Here is a 23,574-nt window from a genome sequence, read left to right on the forward strand (position 1 = left end):
TCAACCTCTATGGATGCCAGACCAGGTTGCCAAAACCCAACAGGCTCGATCAACCTCTATGGATGCCAGACCAGGTTGCCAAAACCCAACAGGCTCGATCAATCTCTATGGATGCCAGACCAACCTCTATGGATGTCAGGTCAGGTTGCCAAAACCCAACAGGCTCGATCAACCTCTATGGATGCCAGACCAGGTTGCCAAAACCCAACAGGCTCGATCAACCTCTATGGATGCCAGACCAACCTCTATGGATGCCAGACCAGGTTGTCAAAAACCAACAGGCTCGATCAACCTCTATGGATGCCAGACCAGGTTGCAAAAATCCAACAGGATTTTAGCAACCTCTATAGACATCAGTCTAGGTTGCATAAACACAACAGGACTCTAGCAACCTCTATAGATGTCAGCCCAGGTTGCAAAAATCCAACAGGGTTTTATCAACCTCTATGGATGCCAGACCAACCTCTATGGATGTCAGGTCTGGTTGCCAAAACCCAGCAGGCTTAATCAACCTCTATAGCCTCATACACACGATCAGTCCATCCGATGAGAACGGTCTGACCGATGAAGCTAAGTGATGGTCCGTCGCGCCCACACACCATCGGTTAATGAACCGATCGTGTCAGAACGCGGTGACGTAATACACAACGACGTGCTGAAAAAAACGAAGTTCAATGCTTCCAAGCATGCGTCGACTTGATTCTGAGCATGCGCAGGTTTTTAACCGATGCTTTTGCATACTAACGATCGGTTTTGACCTATCGGTTAGGCGTCCATCGGTTCAATTTTAAAGCAAGATCCTATTTTTTTAACCGAAGGTTAACTAACCTATGGGGCCCACATACGATCGGTTTTGACGGATGAAAACGGTCCTTCAGACTGTTGTCCTCTGGCTATCCTATCGTGTGTATGAGGCCTAAGGATGCCAGACCAGGTCGCAAAAATCCAACAGGGTTTTAGCAACCTCTTCAGTCTAGGTTGCAAAAACCCAACAGGTTTGGGCAACCTTTATAGATGTCAGTCCAGGTCAAGAAAATCCAACAGGGTTCTATCAACTTCTATAGATGCCAGATCTAGCAACCTCTGTGGATGTCAGTCCAGGTTGCGAAAACGAAACAGGTTCTATCAACCCCTACAGATGTCAGTCCAGGTCACAAAAACACAACAGGACTCTAGCAACCTCTTTAGATGTCAGTCCAGGTCACAAAAATCCAACAGGGTTTTATCAACCTCTATAGACTTCAGTCTAGTTGCATAAACCCAACAGGTTTGGGCAACCTCTATAGATGTCAGTCCAGGTCACGAAAATCCAACGGGATTCTATCAACTTCCAGAGATGCCAGATCTAGCAACCTCTGTGGATGTCAAGTCAGGTTGCCAAAACCAAACAGGTTCTATCAACCCCTACAGATGTCAGTCCAGGTCACAAAAACACAACAGGACTCTAGCAACCTCTATAGATGTCAGCCCAGGTCGCAAAAATCCAACAGGGTTTTACCAACCTCTATGGATGTCAGGTCAGGTTGCCAAAAAGCAGCAGGCTCGATCAACCTCTATGGATGCCAGACAAGGTTGCAAAAATCCAACTGGGTTTAAGCAACCTCTTCAGTCTAGGTTGCATAAACCCAACAGGTTTGGGCAACCATTATAGATGTCAGTCCAGGTCAAGAAAATCCAACAGGGTTCTATCAACTTCTATAGATGCCAGATCTAGCAACCTCTGTGGATGTCAGTCCAGGTTGCGAAAACTAAACAGGTTCTATCAACCCCTACAGATATCAGACCAGGTCACAAAAACACAACTTGGACTCTAGCAACCTCTTTAGATGTCAGTCCAGGCCCAAAAACTCCAACAGGGTTTTATCAACCTCTATAGACATCAGTCTAGGTTGCATCAAACCAATGGGATCAAGCAACTTCTATAGATGTTAGTAAGGCCAAAAATGTCCATCTTATGTACATCCATCCAAAAACTACCACAAATCTCCAATACAAAACAATAAGCTCTTCCTTCGCTCTTTTGGCACTTTTCATATATATATATATATATATATAGTTCTGGGGTTCTACAGAACCATTAAAAAGCAGAGCAAGTGATGCATAACAGGTTCTCTTTGCTTCACCACACATATTTTGTACTACCTGGTTTACAGATGAGAAGGACGCCCACAAGTCCAGAATTGATGTCATAAGACGTATTGCTGTGAGAGTGATAGGCAGAAGTGATGCAAGGTGGGTCAGACTCCACAGGCCCATAGCCTTCTGGGATATCCCAGGTATATATGTATTCCTGTCCTGGTGGAATAGCGTCATCCACCTTTTCTAGTTTGTTGGTTCCATCTTCATATCCGGCACCTAAAAAAAAAAAGTGGAAGATGGAGAAATATAATGGCCCGGATTCATGTAGGAGATACGACGACGTATCTCCAGATACGCCGTCGTATCTCTGAGTCTGAGGCGTCGTATCTTGGCGCCTGATTCAAAGAATCAGATACGCCAGAATTTGTATAAGATACGACCAGCGTAAGTCTCCTACGCCGTCGTATCTTAACTGCATATTTACGCTGGCCGCTAGGGGCGTGTACGCTGATTTACGCCTAGAAATATGTAAATCAGCTAGATACGCCAATTCACGAACGTACGCCCGGCCGTCGCAGTACAGATACGCCGTTTACATTAGGCTTTTTCCGGCGTAAAGTTACCCCTGCTATATGAGGCGTAGATGAGGCGTACCAATGTTAAGTATGGACGTCGGGCCAGCGTCGATTTTTCCGTCGATTTACGTCGTTTGCGTAAGTCGTTTGGGAATAGGGCTGTGCGTAATTTACGTTCACGTCGAAAGCATTGGCTTTTTGCGGGTTAATTTGGAGCATGCGCACTGGGATACTTTCACGGACGGCGCATGCGCCGTTCGGAGAAAGCGTCATTTACGTGGGGTCACAATACATTTACATAATACGCGCCCGCATCTTCCACACTTGAATTAGGCGGGCTTACGCCGGCCTATTTACGCTACGCCGCCGCAACTTTGCTTTGAGAATACTGCACTTGCCTGTCAAAGTTGCGGAGGCGTAACGTAAATAGGATACGTTACGCCCACACAAAGATGCGCTCTCCTACGTGAATCCGGGCCAAAATATGTACAGCTGTACGTCAGTCCCTTTAATAGCTATAGCGGGCACACGCGCACCGCATGGCGGGGGGGAGCTGATGCGCGTGGCCTGCGGCTGCAATGTCCGCTGCCCCCCCCCCCCGCGATCATTCCACAGAGAGCCAGAACGGGGATCTGTCAATTTAAACAAACAGATCCTCATTCTGTCAGGTAAGTAGAGAGTGATCGTCTATTCCTAGTGATTAGAAACAGCGATCTCTCTCTCCTCCCCCAGTCAGTCCCATCCCCCCACAGTTAGAAACACCTCCCAGGGAACACATTTAACCCCTTGAGCGCCCCCTAGTGTTAACCCCTTTCCTGCCAGTGACACTTACACAGTAATCAATGCATTTTTATAGCACCAATTGCTGTATAAATGTCAATGGTCCCAAAAAAGTGTCAAAAGTTTCCGATCTGTCCGTCGCAGTCACGATGAAAATCGCAGATCGCCGCCATTACTAGTAAAAGGGATAAAAAATGCCATAAAATTATCCCCTATTTTGTAGACGCTATGGTCCAGATTCACGTAGATTCGCCTATCTTTAGGCGGGCGTAGTGCATCTCAGATACACTACGCCACCGTAACTTAGAGCGGCAGGTCCCGTATTCTCAAAGAACTTGCGCTTTAAGTTACGCCGGCGTAGTGTAACTGGGCCGGCGTAATCCCGCCTAATTCAAATGTGAAAGTGGTGGGCGTGCTTTATGGAAATTAATCGTGACCCCACGTAATTGACGCTTTTAACGAACGGCGCATGAGCCGTCCGTGGACATATCCCAGTGCGCATGCTCCAAATTACGCCGCAAAGACTCAATGCTTTCGACGTGAACGTAACTTATGCACAGCCCCATTCACGGACAACTTACGCAAACGACGTAAAACGTGAAAAAATTTACGCTGTTCCGACGTCCATACCTAACATTGGTACGCCTCATCTACGCCTCATAGAGCAGGGGTAACTTTACGCCCAAAAAAGCCTAACGTAAACGACGTAAAAAAATGTGCCGGCCGCACGTACGTTTGAGAATCGGCGTATCTAGCTCATTACCATATTTGACGCGTAAATCGACGATAGCGCCACCTAGCGGCCAGCGTAAATATGCAACTTAGATACGACTACGTAAGAGACTTACGCCGGTTGGATCTAAGACAAATCTATGTGTAACTGATTCTAAGAATCAGGCGCATAGATACGACGCCTCACACTCAGAGTTACGACGGCGTATCTGGAGATACGCCGGTGTAATTCCTTTGAGAATCTGGGCCTATAATTTTTGTGCAAACCAATCAATACACGCTTTTTGAGATTTTGTTTACCAAAAAATTTTGAAGAATACGGCCTAAACTGATGAAGAAACAATTTATTTTACATTTTTGGAGGGATATTTATTATAGCAAAAAGAAAAAAACGTTTTTTTTTTTTTTTTTTTCAAAATTGTCTGTCTTTTTTCATTTGTAGCGCAAAAAATAAAAACCGCAGAGGTGATCAAATACCACCAAAAGAAAGCTCTATTCGTGGAAAAAAAAATAGACGTCAATTTTGTTTGAGTACAGCATCGCGCGACCGCGCAATTGTCAATTGACGCAGTGCCGTATCGCAAAAAATGGCCCGGTCATTAACGGGGGAAAATCTTTCGGTCTGTAAGTCGTAAGTGTATTTTTTTTCCAAAAAATTGTGTTTAAAAGACCACTGCGCAATTACAGTGTGACATAAAATATTGAAACGACCGCCATTTTATTCTCATGGGTCTCTGTTTAAAAAAAAAAAAAGTATAATGTTTGGGGGTTCCAAGTAATTTTCTAGCAAAAAATACAGAAAAAATACAGAAAAATATCAGAAAAGGGCCTGGTCTTAAAGTGGTTAATAACTTGCAAGTTTTATATATATATATATATATTTTTAAAAGATATTAACCACTTGCCAACCGAAGACGTCATATGACGTCCTCCACTTTGTGCGGCGATATCTGAATGATGGGTGCAGCTACAGGCATCATTCAGATATCACCGTCTTCTGCCGGCGATTCTGCGCACGATAAGAATGATCATAGCGGCAGTTCCGCCGCTTGATCGTTCTTATAGGCAGCTGGAGGGGATGTCCCCCCCTCCTGCCGCCATCCAGTGCTTCTCCGGGCTCTCTCGTGCCATCGGGGGGCCCGGAGAACAAATCGGCCGGTGCCGGCTCACGACGATAGAGATTTCCAGTGACCACACGGTCACCAGTCATCTCTATGACCGCTGGAGGCCCTGGCGCAACGTTGTGACATCACGCTCCCGGGAAGTAAACAAAGCCACAATCGTGGCTGAAAGCATGAGATCCCATATCTCATACTTTCAAGCCTGGAGGAGAGATGTGAGGTCTTATTGACCATCTCTCCATAAAGAGGACCTGTCACAGTGATTCATATTACAAGAGATGTTTACAATCCTTGTAATAGGAATAAAAGTGATCAAAATATTTTTTTAAAACGCCCCTGTCTCCGGTAGTTTGTGCTTAGAAGCGAACACGCATGTAAGTCCTGGCCACATATGTAAACGTCGTTCAAACCCCACATGTGAGGTATCGTCGCGTGTGTTAGAGCGTGTGCAACAAAATTTTAGCACTAGACCTCCTCTGTAACTCAAAAATAGTAACCTGTAAAAAAAATTAAAGCGTCGCCTATGGAGATTTTTAATTACCGAAGTTTGGCGCCATTCCATGAGTGTGCGCAATTTTAAAGCGTGACATGTCAGGTATCTATTTACTCCGCGTAACATCATCTTTCACATTATACAAAAAATTGGGCTAACTTTACTGTTTTGTTATTTTTTAATTCATGAAAGCGGTTTTTTTCCCCCAAAAAAAGGCGTTGGAAAAATGATTGCGCAAATACCGTGCGAGAAAAAAAAGTTGCAATGACCGTCATTTTATTCCCTAGGGTGTCTGCTAAGAAAAATATATAGGGCCAGATCCACATACATTTAGATCAGGGCAGCGTATCAGAGATACACTACGCCGTCATACCTTACATGGCGTATATTCGAATCCTCAGCGAGTTCGCGCCGTAAGTTACGGCGGCGTAGTGTATTTCTGGCGGTGGATTTGAAATTGGGCGGGTTGGGGGCGGGTTTCATTTAAATGAAGCGCGTCCCCGCGCTGAATGAACTGCGCATGCGTCGTTCCGAAATTTCCCGCCGTGCATTGCGCTAAATGACGTCGCTGGGACGTCATTTTTTTTAACTTAGACGTGAGTTACGTCCATCCCGATTCACGGACGACTTACGCAAAAAAAAAAAAAAAATTCAAATTTCGACGCGGGAACGACGGCCATACTTAACATGGCAATTCTAAATATATGCCGCAAAATACCAGCTTTAACTATACGCCGGAAAAAGCCGACTAGAGACGACGTAAAAGAATGCGACGACCGCACGTACGTTCGTGGATCGACGGAAATAGCTAATTTGCATACCCGACGCGGAAAACGACGAGAACTCCACCCAGCGGGCGCCGAAGTATTGCATCTACGATCCGAAGGCGTACGAAGCCGTACGCATTTCGGATCTAACCCAGATGCCGTTGTATCTTGGTTTGAGGATTCAAACGAAAGATACGACGCGGGTAATTTGAAAGTACGCCGGCGTATCAGTAGATACGCCGGCGTACTCTCTCTGAGGATCTGGCCCCTTGATTTTTACATGAAGGAGAGAAGTGCCAGAATAGGCCCGGTATGGAAGTGGTTAAAAGACAAAAAATCTGAAAAAGGTCTGGTCTTAAAGTGGTTTATATATTCTTTTTATTATTTATTATTATATTTATTTGTATATATATATATATATATATTAAGATATTACAAGGCAAAATATCTGACCTTCTGATCTTTTCGTGTATGAAACACTGATGCCATGCAGACTGTATGGGATGCTTGCTAAGTTTTTAAAATGAATAACAGCAGAATCAAATGTTTCTAATCGAATTACAGGGCCCAGTAGACCTAAAAGTGAAATAAAAAAAAAAGCAAAAATCATAAAAAAATACTTTGAATTCCACAGATGCAATTAACAAACATCGATAACCACACATTATTTATAGAACTCAAAGAGTAACTCCATTTTAATGAAAAAGAAAAAAAAATAGCAAATAATAAAATATATACCGTAATACAATTTTTTTTCTGTAAAATGGAATATGGCAACCTGGAGGCGTTCTGCGTCTGTCATTGGCTCAATGGCAGAAGGCTGCACTAAGATATAAGTCAGATTTTAGGCATCCCCTGCAATTGGAATTTAACCCTAAGGGTTCAATACTTCTAAAGGGATCCAGACCTTGCAGCTTTCCTCATCAGAACACAGAGGCCCGGATTCAGATACAATTGCGTATCTATCGGCGGGCGTAACGTATCTCAGATACGTTACACCGCCGTAACTTAGGGCGCAAGTTCCGTATTCAGAAAGAACTTGCGCCCTAAGTTAAGGCGGCGTAGCGTATGTGGTCGGGCGTAAGCCCGCGGAATTCGAATTCTCCATGCAGTGGGCGTGTTGTATAGTAATGAAGGCTGACCCCACGTAAATGAAGTTTTTGGCTAACGGCGCATGCGCCGTCCGTGAACGTATCCCAGTGCGCATGCTCCAAATTAACCCGCAAAAAGCCAATGCTTTCGACGTGAACGTAAATTACGCCCAGCCCTATTCGCGAACGACTTACGCAAACGACGTAATCGACGGAAAATTCGACGCTGGCCCGATGTCCATACTTGAAGCGGTGGTTCACCCTAAATAACAAGTTTATACCATTAAATCCAGCATACTAGCGTGAGCTACAGTATGCCTTTATTTATTTTTTTGGCGCCGTACTCACAGTTTAATCCCGTAGTGAAGTTTCAGACTCTTTCCTATGCAGAGGGAAGATAATTGACGGCCGGCTATGGCGCGTCACGCTTCCTGAAAATAGCCGGAGTAGGTCTCGGCTCTTCACAGCGCTATACGGCGCCTGCGCACAGACTAGGAGCTGACTGTGCAGGCGCCGTGAAGAGCCAAGTCCTATTTCGGGTATTTCCGGGAAGCGTGACGCGCTATAGCCGGCCGTCAATCATCTTCCCTCTGCATAGGAACGCCCATTCCCCGCGGGGAGTCTGAAACTTCACTACGGGATTAAACTGTGAGTACGGGGTAAAAAAATTAAATAAAGGCTTACTGTAGCTCGCGCTAGTATGCTTGATGGCATGCTAGAAAAATATTTTTTTTTCAGGGTGAACCCCCGCTTTAACATAGGATACGCCTCATATAGCAGGGGTAACTTTACGCCGGAAAAAGCCTAACATAAACGACGTAAAAAAAATGCCCCGGGCGGACGTACGTTTCTGAATCGGCGTATCTACCTAATTTGCATATTCCTCGCGTAAATCTACGGAAGCGCCACCGTAAATATGCAGCCTAAGATACGACGGTGTAAGAGACTTACGCCGGTCGGATCTTAGGGAAATCTATGCGTAACTGATTCTATGAATCAGGCGCATAGATACGACGCCGCAACTCAGAAATACGACGGCGTATCCGGAGATACGTCGGCGTAACTCGTATGAGAATCCGGGCCAGAGAATGCACCAGGTGATTATAATGAATGTTAGACGTTGTGCAGTCAAAGTACCAAAAACTGAGGCCAGACAAGGCTGTGAGTGGTCCTACCTGTCCATGGCTCCCTTGGCTTTGGATTTGTGAAAGAGGCATCACTATATTCCATGTAGATGGCTTTTTTGTATATTGGAGCGCCAGTCGCCTTCACGATTTCCCTGTAACATGTAAGAGAATGATACACTTAAAAATAATAAAATGAAAAGAAATCTACCAGACTTTAGTGGCATTCCATGTTGAATTATGAATAATTATTAACATGCTTATATTTTGCCTTCCCCAATTTATTCAATGCCCCTCACCAACAAGTGAATGATGTGTGAATTAAAAAAAAATTATAATAATAATAATAAAAAAAATCCAAAAAAATAAAATAATAAAAAAAAAAACATTTTCATTCAATTCCTTTATTTTTTTGGACCCACTGATGTTATCACCGGGTCTCTGTGCTTCCACTTCCAGTCTGGGCAGTATTTTTTGGGCTAGTAAATTACTTAGAACCCCCAAACATTATATATATATTTTTTCCACCAACTGACACCAACGATGGGGTGCAATTCATCCCACTGACACAAACGATGGGGTGGAATTGCTCCAACTGACACCAACAATGTAGTGCAATTCCTTCCACTGACACCAACGATGGGGTCCTACCACTGACACCGACAACGGGGCAGAATTCCTCCCACTGACACCGACAATGGGGCAGAATTCCTCCCACTGACACCGACAATGGGGCAGAATTCCTCCCACTGACACCGACAATGGGGCAGAATTCCTCCCACTGACACCAACAATGGGGCAGAATTCCTCCCACTGACACCAACAATGGGGTAGAATTCCTCCCACTGACACCAACAATGGGGCAGAATTCCTCCCACTGACACCAACAATGGGGCAGAATACCTCCCACTGACACCAACAATGGGGCAGAATTCCTCCCACTGACACCAACAATGGGGCAGAATTCCTCCCACTGACACCAACAATGGGGCAGAATTCCTCCCACTGACAACAACGATGGGCTGCAATTCCTGCCACTGACACAAACAATGGGGAAGAAATCTTCCCACTGACACCAACAATTTGGCAGAATTCATCCCAGTGACACCAACGATGGGGCAGAATTCCTCCCACTGACACCAACGATGGGGCAGAATTCCTCCCACTGACACCAACGATGGGGCAGAATTCCTCCCACTGACACCAACGATGGGACAGATTTCCTCCCACTGACACCAACGATGGGGCAGAATTCCTCCCACTGACACCAACGATGGGGCAGAATTCCTCCCACTGACACCAACGATGGGACAGATTTCCTCCCACTGACACCAACGATGGGGCAGAATTCCTCCCACTGACACCAACGATGGGGCAGAATTCCTCCCACTGACACCAACGGTGGGGCAGAGACTTGATTTTTCTCTGCTGCAGGTTGGTAACGCATACAGGTCTTGCCCCTCCCCCAGTGGACAGTGAAGATGCGGTGGGGCAGAAATGTTCCCAGTGACACCAACAATGGGGTGCGATTCCTCTCACTGACACCAACAATGGGGTGCGATTCCTCCCACTGACACCAACAATGGGGTGCAATTCCTCCCACTGACACCAACGATGGGGTCCTCCCACTGACACCAACAATGGGGCAGAATTCCTCCCACTGACACCGACAATGGGACAGAATTCCTCCCACTGACACCAACAATGGGGCAGAATTCCTACCACTGACACCGACAATGGGGCATGATTCCTCCCACTGACACCGACAATGGGGCATAATTCCTCCCACTGACACCGACAATGGGGCATAATTCCTTCCACTGACACCGACAATGGGGCAGAATTCCTCCCACTGACACCAACAATGGGGCAGAATTCCTCCCACTGACACCAACGATGGGGCAGAATTCCTCCCACTGACACCAACGATGGGACAGATTTCCTCCCACTGACACCAACGATGGGGCAGAATTCCTCCCACTGACACCAACGAGGGGGCAGAATTCCTCCCACTGACACCAACGGTGGGGCAGAATTCCTCCCACTGACACCAACGATGGGGCAGAATTCCTCCCACTGACACCAACGATGGGGCAGAATTCCTACCACTGACACAAACAATAGGGCAGAATTCCTCCCACTGACACCAACAATGGGGCAGAATTCCTCCCACTGACACCGACAATGGGGCAGAATTCCTCCCACTGACAACAACGATGGGGCAGAATTCCTCCTACTGACACCAACGATGGGGCAGAATTCCTCCCACTGACACCAACGGTGGGGCAGAATTCCTCCCACTGACACCAACGGTGGGCAAGAGACTCCTGCAGAGAAAAATGAAGACATTGTCAGGGGGAACACTGCGATCGCTTTAAGAGGTAATAGATGCCTGGAAATGTTACAATGACACATTACTGAGCATTCAACAAATGTGAGAATATAGAGCGATTACATAATTGGTTCCTTCCTTCTGGTTCCCCTCTTATCTTTATAGAGGAGGGCGAGGAAAATCCGACCACAAACTCTGCTGTCCTACTACAGATACTGCTATAGTGGCCGGCAGACTGCAGAGAAATATGGAACAGCTACTGAGAAGAATATTCCTATGTAGGAGAATGCGATCAGCGCTTTTATTTTTAACCCGACTGTTCTCAGAATTATGAATCCCCATCCGTTCAGAATCAGGAGGACTACAGTATGTATGAAGATTGATAGTCATATTATATATACACTATATTGCCAAAAGTATTGGGACACCTGCCTTTACACTCACATGAACTTTAATGGCATCATAGTTTATGTCCGTAGGGTTCAATCTTGGTCTGGCTTGCAGTCTCCACTCTAATTCATCCCAATGGCGTTCTACCGGGTTGAGGTCAGGACCAGTCAAGTTCCTCCACACCAAACTCACTCATCCATTTCTTTATGGACCTTTAGTGACGAAACGCGTCCGGGAGGAGCCTGTGACATCATCGCATACGATTGGGAAGCAGAGATCGAGCCGCTGGGGACACAGGGCTGAGGATCTGCGGATGTTTTAGTGATCCAGGGGCTATCCACCCCAACCACACAAGCTTTTCACCTGTGTGCACCAGGAAAGTGCATCTGTAAATGTGAGTTTATTATGGCTTATTTTAACCACTTCCGTATTGTAGGACGTCATAAGACGTCCTGGACTTCAGTGGGGGATATCTGAATGATGGGTGCAGCTACAGGCATCATTCAGATATCCTTCACTTCAGGTGGCGATTCTGTGCACCATAAGAATGATCATAGAGGCGGTTCCACCGCTTGATCGTTCTTATAGGAGGCGGGAGGGGACATCCCCCCCTCCCGCCGCCATCCGGTGCTTCTTCGGGCTCTCCCGTGCCATCAAAGGCCCGGAGAACAAATTGGTCGCCCCCAGATGAGGAGGATAGAGATCTCTATGACCGTCGGATGCCCGAGCGCGTTGTTATGACATCATGCCCGGAAATAAACAAAGCCGCAATCGCGGCTGGAAGCATGAGATCTCTGAATTTTCTTTCACAATCTCATGCCAGGTCCACCAGGAGGTGGTAAGAGACTGGGGGGCATGTAATAGGAGTTGTTGGAGACTGGGGCCATGCTACATCGTTGTAGAGGCTGGAGACACAGTAATGGAGTAGTTGGAAGCATGTTTTAGGAGTTGTCGGGAATTGGTGACATGTTACAAGAGTAGTTGGAGACTGGGGATATGCTATGAGAGTTGTTGGGGACTGGGACATGCTAGAGGAATTGTTGGAGACTGGGGACATGCTATAGGAGTTGGTGGGGACATGCTATAGGAATTGTTGGAGAATGGGGACATGCTATAGGAGTTGGTGGGGACATGCTATAGGAATTGTTGGAGAATGGGGACATGCTATAGGAGTTGGTGGGGACTGGGGACATGCTATAGGAATTGTTGGAGAATGGGGACATGCTATAGGAGTTGGTGGAGACTGGGGACATGCTAGAGGGATTGTTGGAGACTAGGCACATGCTATAGGAGTTGGTGGGGACTGGGGACATGCTAGAGGAATTGTTGGAGACTGGGGACATGTTATAGGAGTTGGTGGGGACTGAGGACATGCTAGAGGAATTGTTGGAGACTGGGGACATGTTATAGGAGTTGCTGGGGACTGGGGACATGCTAGAGGAATTGTTGGAGACAATGGAGAATGGGGACATGTTATAGGAGTTGGTGGGGACTGGGGACATGCTAGAGGAATTGTTGGATAATGGAAAGATAATATAGGAATTGTTGGAGACTGGGGACATGCTATAGAAATTGTTGGAGAATGGGGACATGTTATAGGAGTTGCTGGGGACTGGGGACGTGCTAGGGGAATTGTTGGAGACTGGGCACATGCTATAGGAATTGTTGGAGAATGGGGACATGTTATAGGAGTTGCTGGGGACTGGGGACATGCTAGAGGAATTGTTGGAGACAATGGAGAATGGGGATATGTTATAGGAGTTGGTGGGGACTGGGAACATGCTAGAGGAATTGTTGGAGAATTGGAACATAATATAGGAATTGTTGGAGACTGAGGACATGCTATAGGAATTGTTGGAGAATGGGGACATAATATAGGAGTTGGTGGGGACCGCGGGGACATGCTAGAGGAATTGTTGGAGACTGGGGACATGATAGGAGTTGTTGGAGACTGGGGACATGCAATTGGAGTTGGTGGGGACCATGGGGACATGCTAGAGGAATGGTTGGAGACTGGCGACATGATAGGAGTTGTTGAAGACTGGGGACATGCTATAGGAGTTGGTGGGGACTGGGGACATAATATAGGAGTTGTTTGGAGACTGGGGACATGCTAGAAGAATTGCAGGAGACTGGGAACATGCTAGAAGAATTGTTGGAGACTGAGGACATTCTATGGGAATTGTAGGAGACTGGAGAAATTATATAGGAGTTATTGGAGACTGGGGACATGCTATAGGAATTGTTGGAGACTGGGGACATGCTAGAGGAATTGTTGGAGACTGGGGACATGCTATAGGAGTTGCTGGGGACTGGGGACATGCTAGGGGAATTGTTGGAGACTGGGGACATGCTATAGGAATTGTTGGAGACTGGGGACATGCTGTAGGAGTTGTTGGAGACTGGGGACATGCTAGAGGAGTTGCTGGGGACTGGGGACATGCTATAGGAATTGTTGGAGACTGGCGACATGCTATAGGAGTTGCTGGGGACATGTTATAGGAGTTGTTGGAGAATGGGGACATGTTATAGGAGTTGGTGGGGACTGGGAGTTTTTGTGGGTGGCGGACAATTCTCCTCAACCACCCCAGGTGGACCTGTTCTTCTATTCCATGTTTTGATGTACAGGTTTGTACCATCATGGCTCCAATTCTGGGGCCAAATACTCACAATCTCTGTAAACGTGACAACTGGTTAAATAGAAAGTTGATACCGCCAGGCTACAAGACAAACATATAACGGGGAGTGGCCTTCCACAATTACGCAGATTCTGGGTTGGTGAGATAATAGGATCTGATCGGAGGGTGGGGAGTGGCCATCTTAATACATAAATCCTTCCTACTCATCATTAAATCAATACGAATTGACGTAATGAGGAGCAAACCCAGAGTTCAGGGACTATATGTTTTACAATGTTTATGCTCCAAAGTCCACTATAGAGGCCTTTATTTACAGAAGGTCACAGCATGGAGGGCTCAGGAAACGATTGATTTTAGGATAGTGGGTGGTGATATAATCTTAGTTGTTTCTGAGGTTGAAGAACATCCTTTAAAACGCTCACACCCTTACCCTCTACCCACATCTCCAGAAGCAATGCTGTAAGAAAACCTCTTCTTGCATGCTGTCTGGGAATTAAATTTTTACTATAAAAGTTTATTTATTTTTTACTTTAAAACGACCAGTATTCAGTATTACCTACCTAGACTTTGTGGCCACCCTTACCCCAGCACCACCCACACCGATGACCACTTTCATCTGCCAAGGACCTTGGTAAGACTTAGCTTCATTGCCACCCACACCCAACCTATTGTCACCCTTACCCACATCTGACCAGGGCTGTCTTAATAGCATCATGGGCCCCTGGGCAAAGTAATGCTCTGGGGCCCCTACAATGATGACAGTGCAGGTAAACTGACATTAAGTAGGTAGGAGGCAGACTGCCTCCCCTTTGCATCTATCACTCTCAGTGCCATCATGTGGCCCCCAATTTCGGAGCAGCGTGGGCTCAAGGACCAGCTGCTTTGGGGAAAGTGCAGGGGCCCCCCTTGCAGCAGGGGCCCCTGGGCAGTGCCCAGGTGTGCCCTCTCATTAAGACAGCCCTGTATCTGACACAGCCCTCAACACCCTCACCTTACAAGGTGTCCACTCTTACCCTCAACGTTGTCATTTTCCAAGTCTCTGTGGCCACCTCTATCCTGATTAGTTGAAAATGCCCTCAGCACTATTACCTACCTAGGTTCTGTGGACACCCTTACCCCAACACCATCCACACCTATGAACATTCTTATCAACTCCATCACTTTCATCTGGCAAGGATCTTTGGTAAGCCTTAGCTTCATTGCCACCCACGCCCAACCTTTTGTCACCCTTACCCACATCTGACACAGCCCTCAACCCCCTCACCTAACAAGGTGTCCACTCTTACCCTCAACGTTCTCATTTTCCAAGTCTCTGTGGCCACCTCTACCCTGATAATCGAAAAAGGGAGAGTATAGCCTCAATTAAGACTGATAAATAATATATCAATGTGCCATCATCCAGAATATATGATTGAAAAAGTGGGACCACGTGAGTATAGGGAAAAGGCTGCTTGGGGCCTATTAACCATCAATAGTCACAGGTCAAAAAGGTGTTGGCTAGGATTTTCAAGGCCCTGATAACATAACCATAAAATAGTATAAAAGATATTTATTAACATAAAACAAAATACAAATTTAAAAACATTAGGGACAAGCCCCACAGATCAGAAAGGCAATGTAGTGAAACAAAACCATAAATGTCTAATAGGTGGAGCCAGCCAGCAACCTCGACCGGTTTTGCGGTAATACCGCTTCTTCAGAAGGGTCTATAGAATACATAAAAAAATATACAATAGAAACAAGCATATTAAATACAGCATGAGCCCATGCCTGATCAATGAACCAGCATAGATGAGCATATGTGACTCCCCTTGACAATGTACTGCTTTTCTGTTATTCTATTGTAATATGCTGTACTTAACATCTCTTATACCGGTTCCTTTCACAACCAGCCCAACTACCTCTAGCCTTAGGTCACCTATAAACTTTGCCTCTACCTTTAGGCCTACCATTATGACTTTATTCAGGTATATAACTAACTGACTTTTACAATGGGGTCAAAGGGCAAGGCTTCAGCATCCTCACCTACCTTGGCTTGTGCCCCCCCCCCCCCCCACCCCAACCTCAGCACTTTTACCTACCTAGGCTCTGTGGACACCCTTTCCCCCAACACCATCCACACCTGCGAACACTCTTTCCCACAACATCCCTCTCATCTGACACAGCCTATAACACCCATCACCTAACAAGAATGTGTTGGCCACCCCTACCCTCAACATTCTCATCTTCCAAGTCCAATCTACCTCTACCCTGAGCATCTCTCATGCCGGTTCCTTTCACAACCAGCCCAACTGCCTCTAACCTCACCTATAACCTTTGTCTCTACCTTTAGGCCTACTATTATGACTTTATTCAGGTATATAACTGACTTTTACAATGGGATCAAAGGGCAAATCTTCAGCATCCTCACCTACCTTGGCTTGTGCACCCCCCACCCCAACCTCAGCACTTTTACCTACCTAGGCTCTGTAGACACCCTTTCCCCCAACACCAACCATACCCATGACCACTCTTTCCCACAACATCCCTCATCTGACATGGCTCTCAACACCCTCACCTAACAAGAATGTGTTGGCCACTCATACCCTCAACATTTTCATCTTCCAAGTCCAATCTACCTCTACCCTGAGCATCTCTCATATCGTTTCCTTTCACACCCAGTCCAACTGCCTCTACCTTTAGGCCTACCATTATTACTATTATTCAGGTATATAACTAACTGACTTTTACTATGGGGTAAAAGCACAAGGCTTCAACATCCTCACGTACCTAGGCTTGTGGCCTTCCCTACCCCAACCTCAGCACTTTTACCTACATAGGCTCGGTGGACACTCATACCTCAACACCATCCACACCTATGACCACTCTCATTTGAAAACCCTTCAAAACCCTCACCTAACAAGAATGTGTTGGCCGCTCTTACCCTCAACATTCTTCATCTTCCAAGTTTAATTACCTCTACCCTGAGCATCTCTCATACCGGTTCCTTTCACTGCCTCTACCTTTAGGTTACCGATAACCTCTGCCTTCATCTTTAGGCCTACCATTGTATCTATATTCAGGTATATAACAAATTGACTTTTACAATTGGGGTCAATAAGCAATGCTTTAGCATCCTCGCCTACCTTGGCTTGTGGCCTCCCCTACCCCAACCTCAGCACTTTTACCTACATAGGCTCGGTGGACACTCATACCTCAACACCATCCACACCTATGACCACTCTTTCCAACAACATTACTCTCATTTGACACGGCCTTCAACACCCTCACCTAACAAGAATGTGTTGGTCGCTCTTACCCTCAACATTCTTCATCTTCCAAGTTCAACTACCTCTACCCTGAGCATTTCTCATACCAGTTCCTTTCACTGCCTCTACCTTTAGGTTACCGATAACCGCTGCCTTCATCTTTAGGCTTACCATTGTATCTATATTCAGGTATATAACGAATTGACTTTTACAATTGGGGTCAATAAGCAATGCTTTAGCATCCTCGCCTACCTTGGCTTGTGGCCTCCCCTACCCCAACCTCAGCACTTTTACCTACATAGGCTCGGTGGACACTCATACCTCAACACCATCCACACCTATGACCACTCTTTCCAACAACATTACTCTCATTTGACATGGCCTTCAACACCCTCACCTAACAAGAATGGCTTGTGGCCTTCCCTACCACAACCTCAGCACTGTTACCTACCTAGGCTCTGCGGACACTCTTTACCCCAACACCATCCACACCTATGTCCACTCTTTCCCACAACATCCCTCTCATCTCATGTATTGGCCACTCTTACCCTTAACATTCCCATCTTCCAAGTCCAATCTACCTCTTCCCGGAGCATCTCTTATACCGGTTCCTTCGCAACCAGTCCAACTGCCTTTAGGTCACCTATAACCTGTGCCTCCACATTTGAACCTACCAACATGACTATATTCATTTACATAAACTGACTTTTACAATGGGGACATAAGGCAAGGCTTCAGCATCCTAAACTATCTAGGCTTGTGGCCGTCTCTACCGCAAAGCCATCCACATCTATGACCACCCTTACCATCCAAACAACCAACATGTGGCAATAACCTCCCAGCCTTACCCCTGAAAGGCTGTGTGTTACCCTTGCCCTCAACACTACCCAGGACCCAACCCTCACTTGCCAAGCCTCTGTGGCCAAGCTTAATGAATGTTACCACCACCCATTTGAAAATGTCCTCAGCGCCATCACCAGCCAAGGCCTATATCTAATTTTTATAAGCTCCTTTTATTGGAAATTTGAACTACATTGAGAGGCAGGGTCCTGTAATGTTTTCATAAAGTTATGTACAGCACCCTTCTGGCCCTTCTCACCAGCCATAATCTGCATGTATTGAATAGAGCAAGGTTTCTCAACTCCAGTCCTCAAGGCGCCCCAACAGGTCATGTTTTCAGGCTTCCCATTCTTTTGCATCAGTGATTTGATCAGTTTCACTGCCTTAGTAATTACCACAGCTGTTTCAACTGAGGGAAATCCTGAAAACATGACCTGTTGGGGCGCCTTGAGGACTGGAGTTGAGAAACACCGGAATAGAGGAGCACAGATACCCAGTGATGACATAACTGGGTCCATTATAAGGTATGTAATGAACACAGAAAGGATTTATTTAAAATTGTCAATAACATATTATTGAAAAAGGGGGGCCAGGGAAGACAAAATAGAAGCAGATTAAGCTTTAACTTCCAGTTTGGGTGTCACCAGGGACAGGAAGTGAGGAGAAATCTCTCTAATGGAACTTTGGATAAAAGTAAAACCCAGAAGGGTTTCTAATCTTTCCCTATGCTATCCAGAAATAGATTTTACGTATTTAAGCTATGATTGGCCTTAAACAAATTGGTAAGAGCATAAAAAATATACAGACGATGTATATTTACCTTTGCCCCAGAGAAGACGTAGTCCCTTCCTTATAATTCCAGAATCGTTCCACAGCCGCAATATAGAACGTCCTTGTGATAGCATCACCTGAGTGGAGGAGAATGAAGAGCTGAAGAAGAACCAGGGGCCCCATTGAGGATCTGCTTATTCCCGGAGGTCTCCTTACGTTCGCTGAATAAGTTGATACCATTCTTGAAAAAAATTCTGAAAAGGAAGGAAATCCCACATCAGGAAACCAAGGGTGTGGCGTGTGCTGCACTGCCCTTTGATGCCTATTGCTAATAAGGAAAATTGGCACTAGAGTAACACAAAAAGTGACACGGCTATTGAAGTCTGCGATTAACTATAGGAAGCTGAGAAAATAAATATTCAATGATGGACGACCTAAGATGACAAATGTCTTTAATAGACAGAGTCACAACCTGCTTCTAAAAATGCCCATCTCCTCTTTACTGAAAATGTACATCCCTAGGGCCAGATTCTCAAAGAGATACGACGGTGTATCTCCTGATACGCCGTCCTATCTCTGAGTTCTGCCGGTCGTATCTATGAGACTGATTCAGAGAATCAGTTACGCATAGATATTCCTAAGATCTGACAGGTGTAACTGTGTTACACCGTCGGATCTTAGGCTGCAATTCCAGGCCGGCCGCTAGGTGGCGTTTCGGGTTTTTTACGCGACGAATATACAAATGAGGAGTTACACCGATTCAGAAACGAACGACCGCCCGGCACTTTTTTTTACGTCGTTTGTGTTCGGCTTTTTCCGGCGTATAGTTACCCCTGGGTCTATGAGGCGCAGCCAATGTTAAGTATGGCCGTCGTTCCCGCGCCGAGTTTTAAATTTTTACGTTGTTTGCGTAAGTCGATTCAGAAACGAGCTGGACGTAAGTTACGCTCACGTCTAAACCAATGACGTCCTTGCGGCGGAAATTCGAGCATGCACACTGGGAAAAATCGCAGACGGCGCATGCGCTGTTCGATCGGCGCGGGGACGCGCCTGATTTAAATTGTACACTCCCCCTAGCCGCGGAATTTGAATTTCGCCGGGGGATTTACGATACGCCGCCGCAAGTTTTGAGGTAAGTGCTTTCTGAATACAGCACTAGCCTCACAAACTTGCGCCGGCGGATCTTAAATCAGATAGATTACGCGGATCTAAAGATCCGCTGATCTATGTGAATCTGGCCCCTAGTGTCCAACCTGTGGCCAGAGAGCCATACTCCCTTAGAATGTCCCCAGCCTCCAACAAATCCTACAGCATGTCTCCACTCTCCGACAACTCCTCTAACATGTCTCTAGCCTCCGACAACTCCTATAACATGTCCCCAGTTCCAACAATTCCTATAGCATGTCCCCAGTCTCCAACAACTTCTATAGCATGTCCCCAGTCTCCAACAATCCCTCTAGCATGTCCCCAGTCTCCAACAATTCCTCTAGCATGTCCCCTAGTTTCCAACAACTCCTATATTATGTCCTCAGTCTTCAACAACTCCTATAGCATGTCCCCAGTCTCCAACAATCTCTCTAGCATGTCAACAGTCTCCAACAACTCCTATAGCATGTCCCCAGTCTCCAACAACTTATATAGCATGTCCCCAGTCTCCAACAACTCCTATAGCATGTCCCCAGTCTCCAACAACTTATATAGCATGTCCCCAGTCTCCAACAATCTCTCTAGCATGTCCCCAGTCTCCAACAACTCCTATAGCATGTCCCCAGTCTCCAACAACTCCTATAGCATGTCCCCAGTCTCCAACAACTCCTATAGTATGTCCTCAGGCTCCAACAACTACTATAGTGTGTCCCCAGTCTCCAACAATTGCTACAGCATGTCCCCGGTCTCCAGCAATTCCTCTAGCATGTCCCCAGTCTCCAACAATTTCTCTAGCATGTCCCCAGTCTCCAACAACTCCTATAACATGTCCACAGTCTCCAACAATTCCTATAGCATGTCCTCAGTCTCCAACAACTCCTATAGTATGTACCCAGTCTCCAACAATTCCTACAGCATGTCCCCAGTCTCCAACAATTCCTACAGCATGTCCTCAGTCTCCAACAACTCCCATAGCATGTCCCCAGTCTCCAACAACTCCTATAACATGTCCCCAGTCTCCAACAATTCCTCTAGCACGTCCCCAGTCTCAAAAAACTCCTATATTATGTTTCCAGTCTCCTACAACTCCTATAGCTTAGCATGTCCCCAGTCTCCAACAATTCTTCTAGCATGCCCCCATTGTCCAACAATTCCTACAGCATGACCCCAGTCTCTAGCAATTCCTCTAGCATGTCCCAAATCTCCAACAACTCCTATATTATGTCCCCAGTCTTACAACTACTATAGTATGTCCCCAGCCTCCAGCAATTCCTCTATCATGTCCCCAATCTTAAAAAACACTTTTATCATGTCCCCGGTCTCCAACAACTCCCATAGCATGTCCCCAGTCTCCAAAAACTACTGTAACATGTCACCAACTCCCAAAGCATGCTTCTGACAACTCCTATACCATGTCTCCAGCCTCCGACAAAGATGTAGCATGGACCCAGTCTCCAGCAACTGCTATTTACATGCCCCCAGTCTCTTACCACCTCCTGTAGCATGTCCCTCCAAATAATATGTTTATAATTTACAAATCTGTAAAACCAATAAACTCTCTTTAACAGCCCATAAGAGGGTCTCAAAAAATGTCTCTATGTGCTAAAAACAAAATCAAATAAACATAGGGCCAGATTCTCAAAGGCGTTACGACGGCGCAACACCATTAGCGCCGTCGTAACACCTCATCTGGCCCCGGGTATCTATGCGACTGATTCTCAGAATCAGTTGCGCATAGGTACCCATTAGATCTGACATGCGTAAGGCTGTTACGCTGTCAGATCTTAAAAGTATTTTTTTTTCCCGCCGCTAGGTGTCGCATCGTCGCTTTTCCCCGTCGTCTATGCAAATGAGGTAAGTACGGCGATTCCCGAACATACGCGAGGTCGACGCAGCGAATTAACGTCGTTTGCGTAGCGTACCCGACGCGTAAGGTTGCCCCTGCTAATTAGCAGGCGCAACCAATGTTAACGATGGCCGTCGTTCCCGCGTCGAATTCAATAAAAATTACGTCGTTTGCGTAAGATGTCCGTGAATGGCGCTGGACGCCATTTACGTATACATCTAGGCAAATGACGTCGGGGCGACGTCATTTAGCGCAATGCACGTCGGGTAATTTACCCGACGGAGCATGCGCAGTACGCTCGGCGCGGGAGCGCGCCTAATTTAAATGGTGCCCGCCCCATTTGAATTGGGCGGGCTTGCGACGAGCAATCTAACGCTACACCGCCGCAAGTTTACAGGTAAGTGTTCTGAGAATCAGGATGTAAACCTGTAGACCTGCGGCGGTGTAACGTAGATCTCATATATTACGCTGCCCAGGAGCAGCGCGAATGTATGAGAATCTGCCCCATAATGTCCATAAATGAATAACAGTTGACACAAGTGATAAACTTGATATGACGATTCATCCAATCCATTAAATTAGTGTTCTCATCTATATGAACTGTGCAAGTGTCTAAATATCCAATAGTGAGAGTCCAGTGATAATAATAAAAGAACTGCTGTGCACACCAAAGTGCCCTCCACCGGTCACACTATGTGCTCACCTCCCAGGGAGACCCACAAAGGGGTCCAGTAAGGCTTTCCCTTTAGGGGTATCAATCCAGCAATCTGCCGTTCCTCTGTCGGTATCAGTGGCGGCTGGTGAAGTTTTTGGATGGGGGGGCGCAAGACTCCGCCCCTCCACGTTGGTCCCTCCCATTTCTAATAAGCCACACCCCTTATAGAATCCACCCACTCCGTCCCCTGTATTCCACTTGCTTCCACTCGTAGTGTCAGGAGTATACAGCTCAGCGTCACAGCACAAAGTATATAGCCCCAGCATCACAAATCATGGTATATAGCGCAGCCTTACAGATCGGCGCAAACAAACTAAAAAATTACACTGTTAGTAATGAAGGACTCTAAATAGGCAGGAGATTACCAGAAACTGCGGACATACTGCATTAGATTACCAGAGACTGCGGACATACTGCATTAGATTACCAGAGACTGCGGACATACTGCATTAGATTACCAGAGACTGCGGACATACTGCATTAGATTACCAGAGACTGCGGACATACTGCATTAGATTACCAGAGACTGCGGACATACTGCAGGAGATTACCAGAGACTGCGGACATACTGCATTAGATTACCAGAGACTGCGGACATACTGCATTAGATTACCAGAGACTGCGGACATACTGCATTAGATTACCAGAGACTGCGGACATACTGCATTAGATTACCAGAGACTGCGGACATACTGCATTAGATTACCAGAGACTGCGGACATACTGCAGGAGATTACCAGAGACTGCGGACATACTGCAGGAGATTACCAGAGACTGCGGACATACTGCACAATATTACCAGAGACTGCGGACATACTGCAGGAGATTACCAGAGACTGCGGACATACTGCAGGAGATTACCAGAGACTGCGGACATACTGCATT

General features: G+C 46.3%; 1 protein-coding gene across 1 annotated transcript in view; it reads right to left on the reverse strand.

Moving 5' to 3' along the window:
- Positions 1-19,231, reverse strand: part of F8 (coagulation factor VIII) — a 99,358-nt gene extending 80,127 nt beyond the window's left edge. Inside the window, exons 1-4 of the mRNA XM_040322800.1 lie at positions 19,032-19,231; positions 8,814-8,917; positions 7,001-7,123; positions 2,143-2,355 (exon numbers count right to left, since the gene is read on the reverse strand). Of these exons, the coding sequence (XP_040178734.1) occupies positions 2,143-2,355; positions 7,001-7,123; positions 8,814-8,917; positions 19,032-19,222 (631 nt within the window). The 5' untranslated portion in view covers positions 19,223-19,231. The remainder of the gene's footprint in view (positions 1-2,142; positions 2,356-7,000; positions 7,124-8,813; positions 8,918-19,031) is intronic.
- Positions 19,232-23,574: the final 4,343 nt, after the last annotated feature.

Source organism: Rana temporaria, chromosome 9, assembly GCF_905171775.1.
Source record: "Rana temporaria chromosome 9, aRanTem1.1, whole genome shotgun sequence".
Lineage (NCBI taxonomy): Eukaryota > Metazoa > Chordata > Amphibia > Anura > Ranidae > Rana > Rana temporaria.